This window comes from Rattus rattus, chromosome 5, assembly GCF_011064425.1.
Source record: "Rattus rattus isolate New Zealand chromosome 5, Rrattus_CSIRO_v1, whole genome shotgun sequence".
In the NCBI taxonomy this organism is placed as follows: domain Eukaryota; kingdom Metazoa; phylum Chordata; class Mammalia; order Rodentia; family Muridae; genus Rattus; species Rattus rattus.
Window position 1 is genome coordinate 147,393,564 of NC_046158.1, and position 23,594 is coordinate 147,417,157.

Genomic DNA, 23,594 nt, shown 5'->3' on the forward strand with positions numbered 1-23,594 from the left:
TTTTGTCCTGGCAGGGTTTGAAATTCTCACGCCTTCCCACTGCACGTAGGGTCTAACTAAAACCCCCAAACCAAGGTCCCTCTCGCACTTTCCCTGCGGAGACCTGAACAAGCATCTATCTGCTCACCCCAGAAAGGAAAGCGATGGCGGAACAAAGTAAGGATGCAACAAGGGTCCAACTTAGTGAGCCAACGAGTTTATCTCACGCGGGACGCAATGGGCAAGGGGGTGGGGGGCTACGTACAGGAGTGTGAGGGGCTACTTGGAAGAACATGGAGAACCCAAAGATCCTCTTGGTCCAGTCAGCACGCCACCAAAATCTCCACTGACCACTGCAGCCAGACACTAGCTCTTGAATCTGAGTCCGGCCCGAGGGTAACAGCTCCCAGGATGGAGAGAACACACGACTCTTCCCTCCGGAAGATGCAGGAGCAGGACACCGTTTTGGAGGAAGAGGCCAGACCCCTCTCCTCTCCAGTCATAGAACCTTCCATCGCCTTCACATCGGACTTGTTCATCTCCACAACTGTGAGAAGTACATCTCTGTTGCTTCGGAGTTGCCAATAACCCAGTTGTGGGGTTCCTTGTTATAGCAGCACAGACTTACTGATACACTTTCCTTAAACTTTCGCGCCCCTGCAAGTGTCTCTATAGCTCCCTGACCATTTCCTTGGGAGCTCTTTCTTTTCTGCTAAACCAGGGGCACCAAGGGAGGCGGACCCCGCCAGCTCATTATGGAGTAAATTAATGTAGGAACGATTAAACGGCGGCATATTGGAGGATTAGAGAGCATTGTGAGATAGGAAATAGCTGCTGTTGCATTTTTTTTTTCAGTTACAATGTTCGAGAGTCCGTATTCGTGTTTGCGTTTCTTCTTCCGGTGCCTAGTACCCCACACGCCTCACGCAAACTGCGGTGCTGTGGGCCCGTCCCCTGAATAACTACCTCTCATCACCAGATGGCGCCATGACTCCAAAATTTAACTTTTCTTCTGTGCAAAGTCTTAAGAACGGGCTGCAAAGTAAGCCACACTCTGGACCAAAATATAGTCACTCTTGCTAGTTTCGACTTGTAATTTATTTTTTTTTCTAGGAGAGGTACATCTTTTTTCAAAGATATCCTGAATCTGTGGATTTTTAGATCTCTATGGAATAGACCGTTCCGTTCACTGGGCCGAGCCATAAAGCTTAGTGGTAGAGTGTTTGACCCGCATCCATAATGCTTTGAATTCGGTCCCCAGAACCACAAAAAGATAAAAAAAAGAAAGAGAGCGCGGGGAGGGAGAGGGAGAGAGAGGGAGGCAAACCATTACTTAACCTGTTACCTTAGTGGTGCCTGGCCCTGAAACTGTAACATTGAGGAAAAAAAGTCGTCATTTAGAATTAGCAGCTGTTGCCTGATATCAATTTCCTGGTGTGATCCACCCAGTGGGGATTTGTTCAGACTGTGTGTTCTCTCTCTGAGCTGGGCACTCCCCTCACAAAGCTCACAAATGATACAGACTGAAGTGGGCAGCTTAAGTATTTATGATCGTCTAAAGCACTTTGGCTGTTTTTCTAGGTCCCACTCTTAACCTCTCCATCCCGAAAGTCAGACCTCAGCTTACCCTTAAAGAATACAAGTTCAGATCAAGCCAATCAGATTCCCCAACACAGTTCAAGCCCAGATCAAGCCAATCAGATTCAGCGGTGCAATGAAAGCACCCAGTAAAAAGTTGGGGGTGTGGATGCTGCAGAGAATGGGTTCCCAGAGGCCAGAGCACTGTGGGACCAGGCGGGACCAGGAGCTCACTGCTGAAGCCACAAAGAAAACATCCTGACTTTGATGAGTTGGCTGGGGGGAGACTGTAGGAGCCATCTATAAAGGAAGGAGACTTCAGTGTCGTTCCCCGAGGTTTGGGATCATTGCACGCCCCAACCCCAGAATCTGTGTACTTTCAGGCATTGTTTTCCTAGTTCTTCTGATGAATCCTGCTAGAGGGTGTCCTGCTGCTTGCCACAAAGCACCGTGGAGAAATTTGTTTATATGTAGTAAAAAGTTACTCCTCGAAACTCCAGCCAAGAATATCAAGAAGACTGGGGGGAGAAATGTGGCAATCTTATTGAGGTTACAGTGAAAGGTTAACACAGCTCTGGGGGGGGGATTCTATCTAAAAGGAAAAAAGAGCCCCCCTGAACGTTGCTACAGAGCGTGTGGACACTTTGCCGACACTCATGCTTCCTGCTTTATAAACCCCACACTGGGGGAACCTGTGTGGTTTGTAAGTGTAAAGTGGACATGGGTCATGATGAGGAATGACAGGCCGAGACAGTCCATCAAAGTCCCTCTGCACTGTGGTTCCAGAACAGCAGCTAACATCATAAAAGGAAGCAGCCAGCAATGGTGACTTGTAGACAGTGCTCATGCTAGGGGTAGTAGACAAAGAGACAGAGAGATCTCAGCTTATCCGGGCTGCACCAAGTGAGATGAGCTGGGAATGCGGCTCAGTGGGTAGAGCTCTTGGCTAGCGTGCACGAAGCCCTGGGTTCCATCCCAAAGCAACGCATGAACCGGACATGGTGGTGCTCCTAACCCCAGCTCTCAGGAGGTGGAGGAAGAAGGGTCAGAAATAAATGCCATCCTTAGTTACATAGAACATTTGAGGACAGTAATGCATGAGACCCTGACTCTCTTAAAACAAACAAATGAACAACAACAACAAAAAACCCTTTGAATTCAAAACTGTTATTCAAACATATTACTGATACTCATGTGAAACTGGCTGAATATCCCTTTGTTTGGGTTGCTTTTATAAGAACTTAATTACTGTTTGAGATTAATGTTAGATGGCAATATATCTCCTACCTCTCAGAGCCTCACTCAGCCTGTGTTTCTAGCGGTTTCTACCATGATAAGTAAGCCTTTCCCTCTCTTTACTCCACGGATGTCACTCAATCCTCTCTTGTCCCTGTCCATCACCACCACTTAGGTCTTAGAACATGCCCTGTTCTTTCTTAAACATCCTAGCCCATAGTCCCTAAAACATCCGAGGCTATGCTGTGCTGTTCTGGGAGTGAGGAAGGGGAGAGAAGGGGAATCAGGGTCAAATGAGCTGGCTTCCTGGCCTGCCGCTGTAGAGGGGCCACTGTCATGACTGCACCTAGAGCTCTACACCCAGCGTCTCATTCTAAGGTGACCTGAAGACTCCTTAGAGACGTCTGTGGTTGTCTGCTTGTTTCAGAATCGGTTGCTCTGACAGAAGCCTGATATAGCTGACTCCTGAGAGGCTCTGCCAGAGCATGGCAAGTACAGAGGTGGATGCTCAAAGCAAACCACTGAACGAGAACGGGGTCCCCACTGGAGGAGTTAGAGAAAGGATTGAAGGAGCCAAAGGGATTTGTAACCCATAAGAACAACAATACCAACCAAACAGAGCTCCCAGGGACTAAACCACCATCCAAAGAGTACACATGGAGAGACCCATGGCTCCAGCTGGATATGTAGCAGAGGATGGCCTTGTTGGGCACCAATGAGAGGAAAAGCCCCTGGTTCTGCCAAGGCTCTGATGCCCCAGTGCAGGAGAATGTCAGGGCAGGGAGGTGGGAAGGAGTGAGTGGGTGGGGGAGCACCCTTATAGAAGAAGGGGGATGGGATAGGGGGTTTATGGACAGGAAACCAGGAAAGGGGATAACATTCAAAATATAAATTAAAAAAATATTCAATAAAAACAATTGATCACTGGGACTTACTGAATCCTCCAGGGGAAACCCCATTGTCATCATCACTACATAGCTTCCCTCTGTGACCTTAAGTCAGTCATGCTGTAACAATATCTGCCATTTCCCCCAATGTGTTCTCATCCTGTTTTAATAAATATCACATAGAAGCTTGTATGTACATTTTTTTCGACCCTCTTCTTCCAAGAGCTCCGTGTCCCGGAGTTTGATGCTTCAGCCTGGGGTCTTTGTCCTCGGGAGAGTGAAACAAGCTAGAACTACCTTAAACAATGAGGCTCCTGGGTCTCCAGCACCCAGCTGTCAAGGGCTGACAGACACAGGCAGGTGCCTTCCAGAGGAATCCAGCTTCAGACGTTAGCTGTCGGACCTTCAGTGAGGGCAGCCCTGCCAGAGTGAGGAACGAGAGATTGCTGTTTTCTGTCGGCTGAAGTGACAAATTACAAGCCTGTAGCGACTCAGAACTCACTCTCGACAATAGAAGTCAGGAGGACGGAAGGTGGTTGGCTCTTCCCTGTTTCCTTCAGATCCTGTGTGATTTGACTGACGTCATCGGCAGAGAGTGCGGTCTAACTAAACAGGCTTTCCCTGCCTGCTCCTCAGGGACCCAGGGCTGGGATGGTGCCTGGCACGCAATAGGCACCGAGCCAGGTTTCCTGGTGACTCCTCCTAAAGATTCCATTCTGACTGGAGAGAACAAGAACAAGTCAAGAGATCCCTGGAGATACACATTGCATTATTTTTCAATGGAAAATGCATGCGTAGACACACGGGATTCTAATCGTCCTGTTCAATTTGCCTTGAAGCTGCAGTCAGTGCCTCCTCCTTGCCCCCACACAGCCTAAGAACCAGAGCAGAAGGGATCACCTACCTGCTATCCCCGGGTGGAAGAACCAATAGTAAACTCTGTTAAGGAAATATCGATAACATCCACAAACCCTCGCTAGCCGGCATCGTCGAGCCATATGGCATTATCGGGGTATGTTCATATTTACTGCAACACAAATCTGTTATGAGAACAGTTAGGCAAGTTGCTAGTGCACAAAGTGTGACCTTGTGCACATTCTCCACCGACTGAGCACTTCTGTTTTTAGGGGAAAGGGACTCTTCCACAGTTACCTGGAATCGTCTCGCTGGCCCTCTGTCCGATCACTCACAAGCAGCAGCGGATTCTCGGCGCCCGCTCCACCAGGAGTTTACCTTCCCTAACAACAGAAGCGCTTTCTGCAACAACCACCTGGCAAGGGTGTATTTGCTGGTTCACCTTAAAGCCCTGGAAAAGTATAGTCATGCCTCAGTAATGCCCAAATAAGCCAACAGGCCCTCGGACTCGCCGTGGCGGGTTCCCAACATACAAGAGCAAACCAAACCCTGCTTCAGACCCAAAGTATCTGGCACTAAAACGCCCATCACAAGACTTCCCTGTATTACACACAGATGGGATTAGCCAAGTCAGACTGTGCAGGAAAAGACGCAGAACAGGTATCTATGTGGTGATGTAATTTAAACTTTTATTTATGAAACATATTTGGTACCAGTGGAATGTCAGAAAACAGTCCATAGGTGGAGGCTGGGAAATCAATCAGGCAGGGTTTCAAATCACTCTCAATTGCATAGTGAGATCGAGGCCGACCTGGGCTAAATGAGACTCTGTCTCGCCAAAACTAAACAAACACACAAAGTCCCCGGGTTTTTTCACTGTCTGGTTTAACTCACCTCAGACAGTTGCAATAGAATCTCCCAAAGTCACCATTCCTAATAACAGCTACTGGCTGTGGTGGTCTCTAAATCCACACTAGAGAGGCTGAGGCAGGGGGCTTGCCGCAAATTCTGGGCCAGTCTAGACTATCTAAAAACTACCAGGCTAGCCTAAACCATAGAACAAGATCCTGTATTATTTTTTAAAAGATCAGGAAGACCAATACTAACTGGAACTAGAGATGGCTCAGTGGTTAGGTACGGACGGACGTTCTGCGGCATCCTCCCAGGAGCCTTTGTTGGTACTCTCCCCATTTCTGTGATGCGTGAGTGTGGCTGTGAGGTTGGTTCCACCACCTTCTGCTCAAGAAATGAAAAGTCAGCCCTCCGAATTCCCACAATCGAAAAGCGGCTCCCACCCTAGGTCAGCCAAGGTTTGAGACTCAAAATCACATTAGCAGTCCATGTATTTGAATGGGCTTTGTGTTTCCCAGTACAGAGGATCAAAATCAAGCATTTGCCCTCCAACAGGTTCCATTCTACATTCTACACACACACACACACACACACACAGAGAGAGAGAGAGAGAGAGAGAGAGAGAGAGAGAGAGAGAGAGAGAGAGAGAGAGAGGCGTGTGTGGTTGCATCGTAGGAAGGCTAGGGTCTAATTAATCTTTGCAGGAGTTGGGTAGGATTTCCCAGAACAGCAGAGGTGGCCTGGGCTGGTCTTGGGAGTGGGATTGGCACTTAGGAGCTACGTCCAGATCTTTCATTAGGAATTCCTAAAGCTTCCTTGGATGCTCACAGAGGCTATGGAAGGAGGGGGGCACCAGGCCAAGGTAAGAAGCTTACGTTCCTGAGAGTGTGCTCAACTTAGTCATTTTGGTGTTCTGAACTCTTCTAGGACTGATGAATGTTCTACCCAATGGACTTCCAATAAACTTCATGATGAGACTGGGGACTCTTTCCAGTGAATGCAAGACATGGACTTATATGAAATCGGAGTTTTCTTATTTACTTCTATGTATACGTTAGCTAATAACATCCGTACTTCTGAGTATCCATTTGTCATACGCGATGAGATCTAGTGCTAGCATTCCGTGTGGCACATGAGTTTAATCCCAGCACTCAGGAGGCAGAGGCGGGCAGGTCTTTGAGAGTTCAAGACCAACCTGGTCAACATAGCAAGTTCCAGGACAGCCAGGGCTACATGGTGAGACCCTGTCTCAAAAACAAAGCAAACAAAAAAACGTTTAACGCTAAACTCCCAGGAAAATCTACTTCATCTGAAACCTGCCTCCTTCTTGATCACACAAAACAAAAAAGAAAAAGGAAAAGAAATAGTAACCCCATGGCTGAAGTAACAAGACGGTTGTCACACACCACGCTTCACAGCATGCAGGCACAAGTGAGAAGAGATGGGGACATAAATCCTCCCTCTAGGGGCTCACTTTTCCCACTACCCTCAGCAGCACCACACCACACCACCCCACCCGCTGATCCCACCCTCCTCTGGGCACATCGTCATGGAAGGAATATTTCTAGTATTCTTACATCTTCATGTTTAAGAAAAAGTGGTATGACGGACCAGGCGAATGTTAGACGTGACATAAACTGTCATCCAGCACTCTAGAGGTGGAAACAGGAGGATGAGGGGTTTGAGCTAGCCTGGTCTATGGGGCTCTCTCCGTCTCAAGAGAGCAATAGTGTATGGTTGTCTATGCTAAAGAGTCAGACTGGGTCAGAAACTGGGGGCGGGAGGGTTTTGCAAATGCCATTGGGACCACTAATGTCTGCGACAATGGACTAGGCGTTTAATTCCTTAAGTATGTGTGTGGCGCGGGGTGGGGGGTCTTTCACATGTTTTTGACGTTGAGCTGAGGTGAAATTTGCCCCCCCACCCCACGCACATACAACAGAGAGCTGCTTTGTCTGGCTTCAGTGAGAGAGGATGTGCCTGATCCTACAGAGACTTAATACACCAGGGTGAGGGGATATGGCGGGGGCGGGGGGAGCACCCTCTCAGAAGGGAAGGGGAAATGGTAGGAGGAACCCTGTGAGGGCACACGGGGAGGCGGCAGCACTCAGGATGTAAACACATAAATTATTAATAAATAAGAAGCACTGGCGTGAAATTCCTGGTTTGTCACAGGCTCTCAGAGGTACAGCATATGGTACCCTCACGCAGTTATAAGGCCTATATTGCATTACATAGAGAATAAACTGTATGCTCCACAGACACACAAAAGACTGCGTAAGCTTACAGTGTGTGTGCCGTACACACTGCAGTGCATATTGTAAAAGATCTGATGGATTTCAGCTAAATATTATTGCTTATGTGCAGCTCTTGTATTTTTTGTTTTTGTTTTTTGTTTTTTTAGTTAGCGCCGACCTCTTAGGGGATATTTGAAATGACAGCGTTGGAGCACAATCACAAATCGGATTGCAAAAGCTTCTCCAGAAGCTGACAGATGTTTACGGAATACTTTGCTATTGCTTGGGTCACGGTAACCTCAGGTCAGGTGACTGGAAAGCAGGGGAGGAAGACTCTGCCTCCTGCCAGGGTGCTGGTGGCTTTGCATCGGAAAAGCGGGAAACAATATGAATCACTTTGAGTCAGCCGAGACCAATTTTCTTTCCAGAATTGGGAAAGCGAGCTCTGTTCTATCTGGCCGCAAAAGCAGGAGTGCGACTGTGGATAACCCTGCCTGCTTTAGGTGGGCTTTAGGGAGAAAGTGGGGCGCTTGGGAATCTGTGGGTGCCTCTGCTCTGTGCAGGGTGGGTGGTGCGCAAGAAGGAAAGGCCCGAGGGACCTGTGGGAAACAGTCTAAAGGAAACTGAGCCATGCCCTGTAGGCATGGCACAGTCTCCGGAAGAACTAAGGCCACTAGTATCCTTTATTGAGGACACACACCTGTGTAGACCTTACATGCGTTCATTTATACGATTCCCTAACAAGTCAACCCGAAGCATCGAGGAATCTGGTAAGGAAATTCTGCAAACCGCATTGGGCTTTCTTGCCTAATTTAAGACCCAAGGTAAGAAGATTATTTCCTCTCCCCCTCCCCTCTTTTTGGTATAGCCTAGTAAGTTTCAAGTCCTCTCTTCCTTCAGAAGCTCAAAAAGGCAACTTTCATCCAAAGGAAGTCTGGCTCAGGCTGCGAAAACCTGTCTCCCAGGATATTGGAAGGCGGACACTCTCCACTTGCTTGGCAAGCGCGGGCGGCCTTCCGCGCTGTCCTCAGGGACCTTGCCCGCCCTGCATGGCGATTGTGCAAGCGCAGCTTTGGGCTCCTGCAAGGCCAGCTGCAGCCTGCAGGAGGAGGGCGAGGAGGCGTGCTCGCAGCGCACCCGCTGAACCCTGGGCTCGACGCGCCTTTCTCAGGTTATCTCCGGGGTGGAGTCCACCGGTGCGTCTGCCGGGCCAGCAGCGTGTCGGTCACCGAGGCCCCGGCGCCCTCACTCACCTCGCTGACTCCATCCTCTTCCCACACCCGCCCCCCGCGTCCCTCCCAGCCGGTCCCCCTCCGCCCTGCTCAGCGTGCTCATTGGCCACTCCAGCATGCCCTGCTTCCATAAATACGAGGTCCCTATGCCTGGAATCTCGGGGAGGTACAACGAGGTACATCAAACCTGGCGGCATCCCTTCGACCCTCCTTGATTCCCCCGTGGCTTTAGACCTTAGAAGTCTAATTTGCAGACTCTCCCCAAAGCTGCCAACCCCAGCCTCTCTTCCCCAGCCCCTGTGGCCAGCTCAGGGCAGAAACCAGCGCCCTAAGCCGCTGCACCTTTCAGCATCCCGGGCATCTGCTTCTTCGAAGTCCCTCTTGTTGTACACCATTTCGCCACACCTGGGGGGTCTGATTGCCTTTCTTCCCCAAACCGCCAAAACTTCAGAACCCAGCAGCTCTTCCTAAACACCTTACCCGTTCCAACCCCTGCTGAGTCCCACGGGTCGCCTGCTACTATGAGCTGCCCCATTGACAAACGGCGCGCCCTGATCGCTTTTCTGCGCCGACTGCGCGACCTCGGACAGCCCCCAAGGTCCGTGACATCCAAGGCGAGCTCTTCCCGCGCGCCAAAAGAGGTGCCCCTCTGCCCGCTGATGACAGACGGTGAGACTCGAAACGTCACCTCCTTGCCTGGGCCCACCAACTGGCCACTGCTAGGGAGTCTACTGGAGATTTTTTGGAAAGGTGGCCTGAAGAAACAGCACGACACGCTGGTAAATAGTTTGTTTCCTATTCCCGTATTGTCCCCTGTTCCCTATTCCTTCCCATCGGGGCGGCAGGGCGAGCTTAGGTGATCCGTCAGCAGCGCAAGGCAGAAGCGCCCTGGGCACCAGAGGATGCGCGCTGATGGCATTTGGCCCGCCCCGCTGCAGGCAGAGTACCACAAGAAGTATGGCCAGATTTTCCGGATGAAGCTGGGCTCCTTCGACTCCGTGCATCTGGGCTCGCCGAGCCTGCTGGAAGCTCTGTACCGCACAGAGAGCGCGCATCCCCAGCGACTGGAGATCAAACCTTGGAAAGCCTATCGCGACCACCGGAACGAAGCCTACGGGTTGATGATCCTGTGAGTCCACTCTGCTGGGTGGAGGCGGTGGGGGGCTGGGCGTGCGGGACAATAGGAGAGGGAAGTGGTTAGAGTTCCCTAGGAGTTTTCTTGTGCAGAACGAACACAAAGCCCCTACTCTACCTAGAGCCTGCACAATCCTGAAATTGTGCTGTAGAGAGTGGGTTCCTCTCACAAGCCATCCAGTGAAGGGGTGCACGCATGCCCGCCTCCCCCAACAGGACACATCAAGAGCACCAAGCCCCTTTTATTTGGGCTTCACCTTCTGGGTGTCATCCTGGGCAAGATTTAACCCTAACGTCAAACCAAATATCTTAACGTTGTTTGACAATTTCATACGCGTTTATAATGTATTTCCGGTCGCTTTCATCACCCCATGCCCTCTCTGATTCCCACTCCCACTCCCACTGAGAGTCTCCCTCATCCCAATAACTCTCCTATTATCATGTCGTTTTTATTTGTGTTTCTGACTCTCTGAAGTCGCTGTCATGACCTCGGGTGGGGGCTATTTAGAGCACAGGCAACTTGGGAGCCTACACTACTGGTGAAAATTGACCACCCCTTCCATCAACCGCCATAAGCCATCAATCAGCTCACAGAGAGACACTGTGAGCCTCTCTCCGGTCAGTGGTGGCTGAGATCCGCGAGTATTCGTTGAGAGCTAAGATTCCTGAGACTTTTCTAGGCGATCTTCTTCGGGGTTCGATTTTTGCGCAGCTTCTTTTGCGAGGCTCTAAGCACAGCCCTTCTCTGCAGGGAAGGACAGGAGTGGCAAAGGGTCCGCAGCGCCTTCCAGAAGAAACTCATGAAGCCCGTGGAGATCATGAAGCTGGACAAGAAAATCAATGAGGTTTGCACTGGGGCCAGTTTTTCTGGGGCTCTCTGCGACGGAGAGCTGTTAACGGGGGGGGGGGGGACTTTAGGTCACAGCTCTAAAGTACAAAGGGAGAAGAATTGTGGATCGTGGGAGTTTCAAGCGGTTGCTGTGTCTCTCCGTCCATCATTCCTTCCTTTTCTCCCAAACTCATCTGCTCCAAACCCTTCTAAAGTTGTACAGGTTGCAGTGGCCGTTCCATAGCCTCGCACCAGCTACTAGTGAGATCCAGCGGTGTTATTTACCTTTTCCAAGACTGTCTCCCAGGCTTTAGACCCCTTAGTCTACAATACTAATGAGATGATGCTTCTAAAGGACCTAGGCGGCAATATTTGAGGGGGAGGGGGCTTGGGGGGTTGCAGTCGGGATAGGAGCACAGAGGCAAAGAATCTGGGTGGGAGGGGTGGGAGGAGGAGCCGAGGGAGGGGCGGTTCCTGTAGAGAAGGGTCTTCTGAAAACGGAGAGAAGCGAAACGTCAGGATGCATCCAGAGATTTTGAATTCCATACTAATGGATGAATCTGAAAAGATTCCGGACAATGGGCAGACCTTACCCTTAAGAATGACTTTATGGGCTTGGGGATTTAGCTCAGTGGTAGAGCGCTTGCAAGGCCCTGGGTTCAGTCCTCAGCTGGGGGGGCGGAGACAAAAAGAAGATTGACTTTATACTTCGCCAAAGGACTTTAACAATGTCATTCCCACAACAGGGGACAGGATTAAGCCTTACAGTAATCTCTTTATATTGTTGTTCACATTGGACTTTATTTTGAATCGACTTGGACCCAGATGGGCTCCTACAGGATATAGAAACCCGGGCGATTAATATAACAGTAATGCAAGCCCCAGGTAGAGCATTTAGCAAGCAGCATAGTTAGACAAGCAGGGGACAGCCGCTCCAGAGCAGCTAGCTACCTACTGTCATGCTGGGCACACACTCAGGGTCACCTTTCAGTAGCAATGGGGTTAATGTTAATAATCCACACTGTATCTGAAATCGATAGCTTTTTCTTTTTCTTTGAGACATAATCTTTCTCTGTAACTCTTGCTGGCCTACAGTTCACTACGTAGACCAGGCTTCCTTCAAACTCATAGAAATCCACCTGCCTGCCTCCCTAGTGCTTGGGTTAAAGGGGAAACCCCGTGCTGATTTCTTTCATTCCATTTTTTGCCTCTTCCTCCCTCCCCTGACCCCGCTTTTCTAGTAAGGTAATGGAGTCAAAGTACGTTTAAACCGCATTACATATGCAAGCCAAATATGCTCTCCTCCATCAACTGCTGGCTCGGAGGCTGCTCATCCCTTGTCCCGGGTGTAGCTGGGCAGAGCCTCCATCAGACAGGTGGGCACGTGACCTAGCATCTCTAAGCTGCTTCTCAGCTGTGACATGAGATCCAGAGTGGGGGTGCTGCTCCAAACTCCGCCACAGTCCCTGAGCTGCCATTTTGTCTGATTCCTCTCCACCCAGTGGTTTACCCACCCAGTCTTCCCAGAAAGGATATTTTTCTCTCAACGTATAAAAGCAGAGCTGGGGAGATGGTTCAGCTGGGAAAGTACTTGCACTGCAACCACTGAGACCCGAGTTCAAATCCCAGCACCGGGAGGTACAAAGAGAAGGATTCCTGGAAGCTCTCTGGCCTGCCAAGTCAGCCAAATGTCTGAGTTCTCTGTTCAGTTAAAGACCCTGTCTCAAAAAAACTAGGATGGAGAGCAAATGAAGAAGACACTGAGTGTCAACATTGGCCTCCACACATGTGCATACGGACACATGCATGTCCACACACAAACATGAGCTTTCATCTCACACACACACACACACACACACACAGTACCAAACACATATAAACAACAACACAAACAAGCCTGACACTTCCATTTCAGCGGCTGCAGGAAATCCACAGGACAGGCCTGGGGAAGACACTGTGTAATTAGTGCCCATTGCCACCAAAGCAGAAATACCCTTGAAGAACTTCCTGAACTCGAACCTTCTCTCTCCCTCCTGTGACCAAGATGTGTCCTTCCCATTGCTTCCTTTAGGTCTTGGCTGACTTTCTAGAGCGCATGGATGAGCTGTGCGATGAGCGAGGCCGCATCCCAGACCTGTACAGTGAGCTGAACAAGTGGTCCTTTGAAAGTAAGTTGGCCTTGTAACCTTGGTCACCTAACTCTATAAGAGAGCTCAGGTCTCCATGATGATGTAGATGATCACCAATCAGGACAAGACCAGACAAGCTAAGCGAGCTATGACTCGTACTATAGGTTATAGATGAAGTCATTTAGCAAACATTTACTGAGCAAATTCTGTGTGGACAGCCTCTGTGCCCTCACAAAACTACGATTCTAAAGTGATAAATACCGGTAGGGACATTTGCAGGAGTAAGAAGGAGCAGAGGACAGGGGTGAGAGATTCCTCTCTGCTAAGGTGAGTATCTGATTGGAAGGTCGGGAAAAGAGAAACTTAGAAAGGCCTCTTCAATGAATGTTCCAGAAAACGGAGCTGGGAGTGAAGGCCCCCAGCCCTGGCAGAAATGGAAACATGGGGACTCTGTTCTTAGTATGCTGGCTTGAAGCAAGATAATGGCAGCTGCCCCCAGCCTTACTTCTGTACTTTGTGTAAATCAGGGGGAAATGGGAAGAGGAAAACATTGCTCTGTCACTTTCTTGTCAATAAAGCAAAGGGAGCATGGGACATACACACACACACACACACACACATAAACACACATATATACACATATACACATTCACACACACATACACACACACATACACATATACACATTCACACACACATATACATACACATACACATGCACACATATACACATATAGACATTCACACACACATACATACACATAAACACACACATGCACACACACATACACACATGCACACATATACACACATACATGCACACACACATACACACACATGCTCACTCACATATACACATACACACATATACACACATGTGCACACACACACACACACACACACACACACAGGACACACTCAGTGGAGAAACAGCCTGCCTGCAAGCCAGAGGACCTGGGTTCAGACCTCACACAAAGCTAGACACGGTAACATAGGTCTGTAATCCCAATTTTCCTATGGCAGACGGGAGGCAGAGAGGGGAGAATCCTGGGATGCTCACAGGCCAGCTAGCCTGGTGTATGACGACATAGCACAGTTCCACTACCACATCTAGCACAGGGGACATGGGTATTATGTAATTCACATTTTCTCTGTGCAAAAAAAAGTTTTCAAGACTAAGGGATCTTGTTTGAAAATAGGTTGATCCCAACAACATTATTAAATGGAAAACAGAACAGAGAAAAAGCCCTGTTGTGGTCTAGCCCAGTCCCTGGCTGCTACTAGAAACCCGTTCCATAGCTCATCCCTCCCCAGCCCTTCTTCTTCCTCACTGTGGCAGCACGGACCTCCAAGCCACTTGTACCTCTGTCCTCATCTGCCCAGGACTGACACAGTGTGTCTCTCACCAGGAGGTTTCAAAGCATGGGTCATGTGCTCCTGGAAATGACTTTGAGAAGAGAAGAGGGTGTCTCTGTCCTCCTCTCTCACTCCTTGAGATTTTGTTTTCTAGAAGAGACCACAGTCCCATGAGACACAGAACTCAGTCTTTAATAGGCAGCTAATCATAGACTGGCATGGCTACGGTTGAATCACAGTAGTGATTATTTTCATTGACAGGCATCTGCCTTGTGTTATATGAGAAGAGATTCGGGCTCCTTCAAAAGGAGACAGAAGAAGAAGCGCTGACCTTCATTACGGCCATCAAAACGGTAAGCAGGACCCTGGACAGCATGACCTCGGTGCTAGAATTCGGAACAGCAAAGGTTATCCCTGTGTCTCCCAGGGAAGAATGTTCACACTTACTTATTTTTAATATTTAATTCATCCCCTTTGATACCTATATTTTAATATATGCATGTGCACCAATCACACACACACACACACACACACACACACACACACAAACCCATGCTAAGTCCATTGTTCATCAGTTTAGGCAAAGTTATTTTATGAAAAAATACTATTTTAGATGTATTTAAGGTATCTTGATCAATGGTCAGTTGGTTAAAAAATAACTTTTGAAATTTCTGAATGTTGCATGTTTTAAAGTTTTGAATGGTTTGAGTGAGTTGAGGTATTATAGATGTGGCAAGATTGATTTGGGATTAAGGTTATACACTATCAGAACCTGGAGCGAATAGGCAAATTATTGTTTTCCAGTTTTTCCTTCTTTCTTTACAATCAGGTCATTAAAAGCTGGGTCTGGTGGTACAGGGGGACCATACCAGCAGCTCGACAGGCTAGGTGCTGAGGCCAGAAAATTGCAAGTTTTAAGCAAGCTTTGTCTACAGAGTGAATGCAGGCACAAACTAGACAATTTATCGATACTTTGTCTCAAAATAACAATGAGACAAGAAGGATACAGAATATATCTGTATTAGATGCTTCTTCTAAGCACCCAGGAGATCCCGGGTTTGATCCCCAGTACAACCAAACATGAGACAGATACATTTTTATTAAAGCGTCTTTGAGACGAGCAAGAGACATGGTGGGCCTTTGACTCCCACCCTTGGGAGATACAAAAGGGGTCTGAGTAAAGATCCTCCCCTTCTAAGGAGAATGCTGGCTTAGAGAGAAGATGGCCGGGTTCAAGTTCCTGTGTTTCTTACAGATGATGAGCACGTTTGGGAAGATGATGGTGACCCCCGTGGAGTTGCACAAGCGCCTCAACACCAAAGTGTGGCAGGCGCATACGCTGGCTTGGGACACCATTTTCAAATCAGGTGAAAGGGACACCCTGCCCACTGCCCACTGCCCACTGCCATCCAGTGACCTTGACTCTGTGTCTAGGAGAGGCATAGTGCAATCTATCTGACTGAACCATCACGATTGTCCCATGGTGTTGCTTCCCCTACTTTCTAGAGTTTTCTATGCTCACACGCATAGCTGGAGAAAGAGGGAGGAGCTAGCTCTCTGTAGCCCGCTCTGCAAGGGGCTCAAGGAAGAGCTTCCAAGGAAGACGCGAGTTCCTGCGTGGTGCTTTGGCCCTGTGTGTCACTTCCTTTACATCCTCAATTGCCCCATCTCTAAAGTAACGAATGACACTAATGCCCACGTTAGTACAATTTTTAATATGCCCAGCACAGCATAAACATGGAGTGTATTATGATATTTTGGTGGTTAGGGCTATTTTGCCCCATGACCCAGGGTGTTACACATCATATGCATGTAGAGGTTTAACCTTACACAAACCCACACAGTCAACTCTTCTACGGGTCCCCAAGCAGGCTAGGCCATGCTTCAAGACTAAAGATGCCACACCCTGCCCACTATCTCCATGGTGCCTTAGTTTGGTGTCTGCCCGCATAAAGAATTGAAGTGAGACGGTTGTCTGAATGTGTTTCATAAATGCCAAAGGCTATGTGTTACCAGTATGTCCAGACACCGTACTTGCGTATGTGCCTAGTGATATCCGTGTCCGAGTTTGGAATATGCACATAAACGCAGCTCTCATTCCCCCTCATGCTGAGCCCCTCTGAGCTCTGAGCTTTTGTTCATCAAAATGTGATTACAGACCAGGAGCTTGATGGAAATGAAGCCTTCAAGGCCATACTTACATGGTGGTGCGTGCCTTTAGTACCAGCATTCTAGAGGCAGAGACAGGCATACATCTGTGAGTCTGAGGCTAGCCTGGTCTACATAGTTCCAGACCAGCTAGGACTACATAGTGAGTCCCAATGGAGATGGGGCTAGAGGGAGGACTTCAGGCTCCCTAATCCCTGATTCTGAATCAACACTTTTGGAAGATGCCCAGTGGATGCTGAGAAGCAGATCCAAATCAGACTTGACCAATCCTTGCCAGTGTGGGGAGAGTATTAACTAGATACTTGCTGATCTAGCAAATCGTCAGTGTCCCTGTCATGACTTGGTGTTGCCAGATTTTCTTGGGCTATTTTCCTCATCTGAATTTTCAAGCCATCTCTTTTCTCTCCTCTGGCAGTCAAACCCTGCATCGACAACCGCCTACAGAGACATTCCCAGCAGCCCGGGGCAGATTTCCTCTGTGATATTTATCAGCAAGATCGCCTTTCCAAGAAGGAACTGTATGCCGCTGTCACGGAGCTGCAGCTCGCTGCAGTGGAGACGGTAAGGGTGGGCTGGGAACATCTGTTGGGTGATTCGGTTTCCACGATGAGTTCTTTAGCAGCAGCTGGAATCATTCGTTCCACCAGAGTTACCAAGCATCAAATGCCTCACAAAACCTCCCAGGAGGGTGTGGTCGTCCTGTAAGCTCCAGCCAGCACAGGGCAGAACTGAGACAGGAGTTTGGAAATAGGTGCCCATGCTCTGACAAGACACTTTAACTATTTCAAACGGAAGGGCTGGAGAAACTCAGCTGGTGAAGCACTTGCTGTCTGTGTATCTGTGAGGACCTGAGTTTGGTGCTCACAGCTTAAATTTTAGAGCCAAGTGTGGTGGCTCATGCGTGAGATCCCAGGGCTGGGAATGTGGAGAGAGAACCCTGAGGCCAAACAGATTAGCTAGTCCAGGGGAAGACCCTGCCTCAGAAAATGAGGTAGAGTCAACCTCCAGAGCTGGCCAATTTATGCTTTGACAAGTGGACGGGCGGAGAATGAACTTAGCAGAAAGAGCCAGTTAAAGATGTGCATGCCCATCCCCCACCCCCCAGCCGAGGTCATGGCGGGACAGCCTGAGCCCTTGAGGTTTCCTGACCGACTTTCCCTGGAATTAAGCTCCACAGACTGATTACCCTGGATGTGGTGAAGCGGCAGTCACCAAGCTCCATGGTGCGCTGTTTGGCTCTTGTGGTGAGGCGCTACCTGATATGGTCGTACACCTGGACTATTTCTTTTTCAGTCCTGTTTATTCCAAAAGTCACATTGGGTGGACAGGAGGGATTTGATTGCCTTTAATTTGGAGGCCGCGCCCTCTTCCTGTTCTGTAGTAATGACATCCAGGGTGTATTTCAGCCGAGACCACTGGCCCTCTGACATGAAGAAGCCTGCCCGGGAGGCATGGTCTTCCAAAAATAATAAATGCCAGTTGGCTCTCAGCCACCCTGCTCTCTGCTCCTTAGTGGAAGTGGGCCATGGCACTCAGTCACCGCGCCTTGGTGTCTACAGGGAGAGGACGTGACCCTTAAAAAAAAAAAAGACCATTGGCCCTGTCAAAACCTGCCAGCTTCTTGGCATAGTCAATCTGATGTTAGAACTCATTTCCTCTTCTATTCTTATTTGGCAAGGGCGTCACATTCTCCTGCGAGGGCATTTTAACGTGTGGCTAAAGCCCTGGTAGGGCCTTTTCGTGTTCATGGTTAATTTAGGGTGTAGCCAAAAGACCGTTTAGAACATTCCAGAAGGGCGGGGTCTTGCAAATTTAATTACATAGAGAACCTCTCACAAGCGCCACCAGAGTTTCCTGTCCTCTCTTCACTCCATTTTACATAAGCTTTGCCCATTAAACAGGTTCTAGCCCAATTTTTATTTTGAGGCCGTGATGGATTCACACCTAGGTCTGAGGGTGGAACACAGAGAGGACGTCTTTGTATGTTGCTCCGGTCTCCCCCTAGTGGTAGCCTTTCACATAGCAGTAAGATGTGGCACAATGCGTATAGAAAATGAATCTGGGTCGACCCCAGATTTACCCACCTCCCCTGGCCAATTGTATACAAATTTGTTTGTGCTCAAGCAATTACACCCGACTGTAGCTTAGGCGGGGCCTTTCGTTCGCCTGACTGACGGCGGTTTGAGGCCGGTCATGCGCAGACCCTAGCTCACTCCTTTGTGACCAGTCATGCGCAGACTCTCATCCGTGTCCCGTTGCCTTTCAGACCGCGAACAGCTTGATGTGGATTCTCTACAACCTATCCCGGAATCCCCAAGCGCAACGGAGACTTCTTCAGGAAGTCCAGAGCGTGCTGCCTGACAATCAGACGCCACGGGCGGAAGACCTGAGGAATATGCCCTATTTAAAGGCCTGTCTGAAAGAATCCATGAGGTACGTACGGGTGCACCTCTGGGCCAGCACACGAGAACAGGGTCTCTTTGGCTTTGGCGACATTCTGTCACTAGAAAAGGATTCTCCTGGAGGCACAGCAAGGATTCCTTAAGGTGCCCCTCCTGGTTTATTATACACATCTATCAAACCAGAGAGAAGGGCGTTGGACTGTAATGATGTTTCTGTCACTCGCTTTCCAAACTCTGTGGACCAATCCTATCAAATCCTAGAAAGCGAGTTTCTTCCTCTTCAGAGCAATAGCAGCCTGCCTGTTATGGACGCTGTCAGTCATAAGGGGGTCAGGTGTGATTGTCGGGTTCCAGATGAAGGCCTAGCAAGAGGACAGGGAGATACATCTTTGTCTGTGAAGACTCTTCCTGGGAAATGAACCTCCTCCCACCCTTAGCTTAGGAGGAAGCAGCACTGCCTCAGTGGGCAGCAGCAGAATTGAAAAAGAACGCCAGACCTCAGGCGAGGCATGAGATGCGTACAGATCGAATGGATCGGAATAATCGATGAGCCACTTATTAGCCTTAGAAGGAAATCAGTGTGGTGAGCCACTAGCCAGCCTTATAGAAGGCCTTATAGCCAGCCTTATAGAAACAAGAGACACATATTGAGAAGATGGGATTTCTTAAAAGCAAAACAGAACAGACCTCAGTTCTTCCATGATTGCATACAGAGTATTTGATTATACCCAACCCCCTCTCCCAGCCCCGCCCAGATCCACTCCCTTCCTCTGTCACCCAATTCTCTGTCTACCTTTTCCACCATCAAGTCTAATTTATGTTGCCCATATATATTCTTGAGAGCGGAAGGAGTATTGAGGGCTACACCCCTAGGAAAACCCGAGTTTCCACCTCACAAAGGCTGTCAGTTGCCCAGAGCTCCTTGTGAAAGAGACAGGACCCATCCCCCTTGTTGTTGTCCTGACTGTGACATCTGACAGAACTCCCACTTCTCATTCTGTCTGTATTCCTAATGCCACGTCGACAGAGTGGGGTTTGTGGCCACATTTACAATTCCGATTTTGATTTTTTTCAGGCTTACCCCAAGTGTGCCATTTACAACTCGGACCCTCGACAAACCAACGGTTCTGGGTGAATACGCTCTACCCAAAGGAGTAAGTAGGCTCTGCCTATCTGTTCCCTATCGAAACTTGGGAAGATTACACTTCTCAAGTGTTTGTCGAATCTCCTGGAGGCTTTTTGCTGGGAGAGCATTTGTTCTAGAAACCCATAGAAGACAGAGAGAGCATCCTTGTGGCTACTAAGTACAGAATTAGGGAGGGTGACTCTTGAGATGCAAACATGGTGGTCTGTGAGTGGTCCTGAGTGACTTACAGCGAATCTGTCAGCTTCATTCTTCCTCATCTCAAAATGGTAAGAAGGGAGGTAGTTGTGAAAATGGAACACAAGAAATGCAGAGTTCTGGGGTTGGGGAGGGGTCTCAGGGCGGGCAGAGCACTTGCTACACAAGAATAGGGTCTGGGCTTGGATTTCCAACATCCATGTGAAAAGCTGGATGGGGCTGTTTGAACCAGCATGGGGGAAGGGGCGGGGACAGAATGAGGAGAATCAATGGTCCTTGCTGGCTGCCAGTTTAAATCCAAGTTTAGTGAGAGAACCCGTGCCAAGGGAATAAGGCAGAGAGAGAAGTCCAGATGTCTTCCTCTGGCCTTCGCATGTGCACGCAGGGACATGTACCACCCACATGTATGCACATATGTTATACCGTCCCTAACGTATGTCAAGCAATAGATCATTGTATTTTTTCTACTGATTAAACAAACCATCTTTTTCTGTGTGTTCTTAGACAGTGTTAACCCTCAATACCCAAGTGCTGGGTTCTAGCGAAGACAACTTTGAAGATTCTCGTAAGTTCAGACCTGAACGCTGGCTTCAAAAGGAGAAAAAGATCAACCCCTTCGCTCATCTCCCATTCGGCATCGGGAAGAGAATGTGCATCGGGCGCAGGCTGGCTGAGTTACAGCTCCACCTGGCTCTCTGCTGGGTAAAAGTCCTCACTGGGCTCCTACAACCCCATCATGGGCCATTCCACAAAGCGGGAGGCAAGGGGGCTGACTCTCCTTTTATCTCAATGTGTTACAGATAATCCAAAAATACGACATTGTGGCTACAGACAACGAACCTGTGGAGATGCTGCACCTCGGCATCCTGGTACCCAGCCGGGAGCTGCCAATTGCGTTCCGTCCACACTAGGATGCTGAGGTGAGCGTCGGGGACCCTGTAGCTTTTGGGCTCCTTACCCGACCAGGACTGAGCAAAGTTCGGAAGTGTCTGGTCTCAACCTTATTTATTTTCTATTCCTCTTCCTCTTCTTCCTCTTCTTCTTCTAAAGATTTTAATTTGAATGTGTGTGTATATATGTGCCACAGGAGTGTGGGTCCCCACCGAAGTTAGAAGAGAGCATCAGATTCCCTATGTCTAGAGTTACAGACAACTGTGAGATGCCCAAATGGCAGGTTGCTGGGACCCAAACTCAGGTCCTCTGCACAAGCAGCAAGAGCTCATGGGGCCATCTCTCCAGCCCCACCTAATTTCTCTCTCTCTCTCTCTTTTTAAAATTATTGAATTATGTTTCTTTTTTTCTTTTAACATGGGCCCAAGTATGTCACTCAAGCCCTGTGCCAAGAAATTACTTCTATAGTGAAACACGATCTTTGTTATTTTGTCTTTTTTTTTTTTCGGAGCTGAGGACCGAACCAGGGCCTTGCGCCTACCACTGAGCTAAATCCCCAACCCCGAAACACGATCTTTGTACGTCTGCTTGGTGTCTCCTAATGCACATTGCAACGGAATCAAAACCATCGATGTGACCCAAAAGTAGGATGGCGAAACTTTATTGTGTGATGTGGAAGGCGACCCACCCAACCCGTGACTTGACAGTCACATGTTTGTGCTTGAAGCCAGCTCTCTCACTCACCCTTTCCAACAGTATGACCAGGGTTTGGGCAGGGTCAAGAGAAGGAGCCAGGAGCCACTGAGGCCAGTGGATCATTTAGGGGAGCACAGTAAGGAAGTTTCTGAAGGAGGTCCCAAGAAATACAGACATTCCATAGTGTCCGTAATAACAGAAAATGTGTCAAATTCTGAGGCCACATGAAGTGGCTTTCGTAGGAGACCGGCGTAAAAATTGTTGTTAATGACAAGCCCCCAGCCTCAGCAAGGCCAAAGTGCACGCGTCATCACTCAGTGAGCTACGCTTTTGGCTGATGCCCTTGATAATTTTAATTTTAGCCTTTTGTTTTCCGACGGCTGAAATACCCTTTGTGACATAGGATGGGTGTCTAATTGATTTTACAGGTTTATTTTCACCCCAATCAAGACCAACAATCTTCCCCTTTCTGCAAGAAAGCTGCTTATGGCTTCAGTATTCCTAAGACGGCGAACTTCAAGGACCAGAGCATGGGACAACCTGCGAAACACGGCGCACATAGCCTCCTGCAGAATGATTCTGACAATGATGTTTACTAAGCCCATTACTCAGGGAAGCACATGCGGGGCGAGAATGCCAGGCACCGCCCACTACACTTTACCACGTGTTTACATTAGCCAATCAGAGCCCCTAAGAGCCTGCGATCGCTCCATCTTTGTGACATCACGGGAGGCTGCTGGTCAGCCACTTTAGTAAAGGCTATTAAGTGTTTCTGATGCAAAACCCAAAGCAGCAGAGTTAATTCCCGTTTACATTTCATGAAGAAAGACCTACTATGCTTTAATTGTCTCAGTGGGACTGACAAACCGTTTATTATACTCAGTTTCGTTCAATATTTGAGGAAACGCCTGCTGTAAACCGAGCTAAACATTAGGCTCTCGTAAAGCTACTTTTCCTGCTTACAAGGGGAAACATTGTTGGAAATTAGAGAGTGTCTATTTTAAGAAGTTCTACAGTGAAGCCAGCTCCTTGCTTATGAATGCCTCGTTGGTGCAGTCAGTGGACTCTAATCTCTTATTTCATTGGTACCTTTCTCTGTGGTTTCAGGGTGTGGGGATAGACGAATCAAAAGTTTCTAAGCTGTGCGTGTGTCGGCGCATGCATGGGAATGGCTGTGGGCCTGAGGGTACTTTGCTTCAGTCATGTTTTTATAAAGACATGAGGTACCCAATTTAGTGTGGAACTTGTCCTGAAATTTAATCATAGGGCTTTCTGTGCCTTAACTTCTTCATCTATTCAAATTGAGGACTGTAATGTATGCACTCTACTCATGCTGCCTGTAATGTACAGTGGGACTTGAACCCCTTGGAAAAGCACAATTTCGTAAGCGCAAAACAGTTATGCACTGCTGACAAAATTTTAAAATGTTTACATATAACCAGTACTGTTTTTCTATAAAGGTTTACTGATTATTTCTATATATTTGATAAAGATTTCCCTTTTAGGTTATGGTTTTAGAATAGTCTGAAATATATGTACATTTGAATGAATATGTGTGTGTGGATGACAGGTATATGCTTCGTCTTTCTTATAAAATTATATTTAGAGTGATAAATCCAGAAACTAAAGATGTAGTTCTGTGGTAAAGAGTTTTGGCCTGGTCTATGTTGGCTCCTGGGTTCAATCCTCAGCACTACTAAGCAATAAAAAATAAAATAAAGAATTACACCTGTATCGTCAGATCTCATTTTTCTAAATATTTGTCCTTTTTAAAACTTGTGTCACCTCTA

The 23,594-nt window shown here is 48.3% G+C and overlaps 1 protein-coding gene across 1 annotated transcript; it reads left to right on the forward strand.

Moving 5' to 3' along the window:
• The first annotated feature begins 9,026 nt into the window (after positions 1 to 9,026).
• Positions 9,027 to 23,538, forward strand: LOC116900758 (1,25-dihydroxyvitamin D(3) 24-hydroxylase, mitochondrial). Its single transcript, XM_032902467.1, has 12 exons — positions 9,027 to 9,635; positions 9,795 to 9,985; positions 10,742 to 10,835; positions 12,891 to 12,987; positions 14,566 to 14,657; positions 15,560 to 15,671; positions 16,889 to 17,034; positions 18,740 to 18,906; positions 19,951 to 20,029; positions 20,722 to 20,919; positions 21,018 to 21,137; positions 22,233 to 23,538. The coding sequence occupies exons 1-11, from the start codon at positions 9,378 to 9,380 to the stop codon at positions 21,126 to 21,128; spliced, it is 1,545 nt and encodes a 514-aa protein (XP_032758358.1). The 5' UTR covers positions 9,027 to 9,377; the 3' UTR covers positions 21,129 to 21,137; positions 22,233 to 23,538.
• The last annotated feature ends 56 nt before the right edge of the window (positions 23,539 to 23,594 follow it).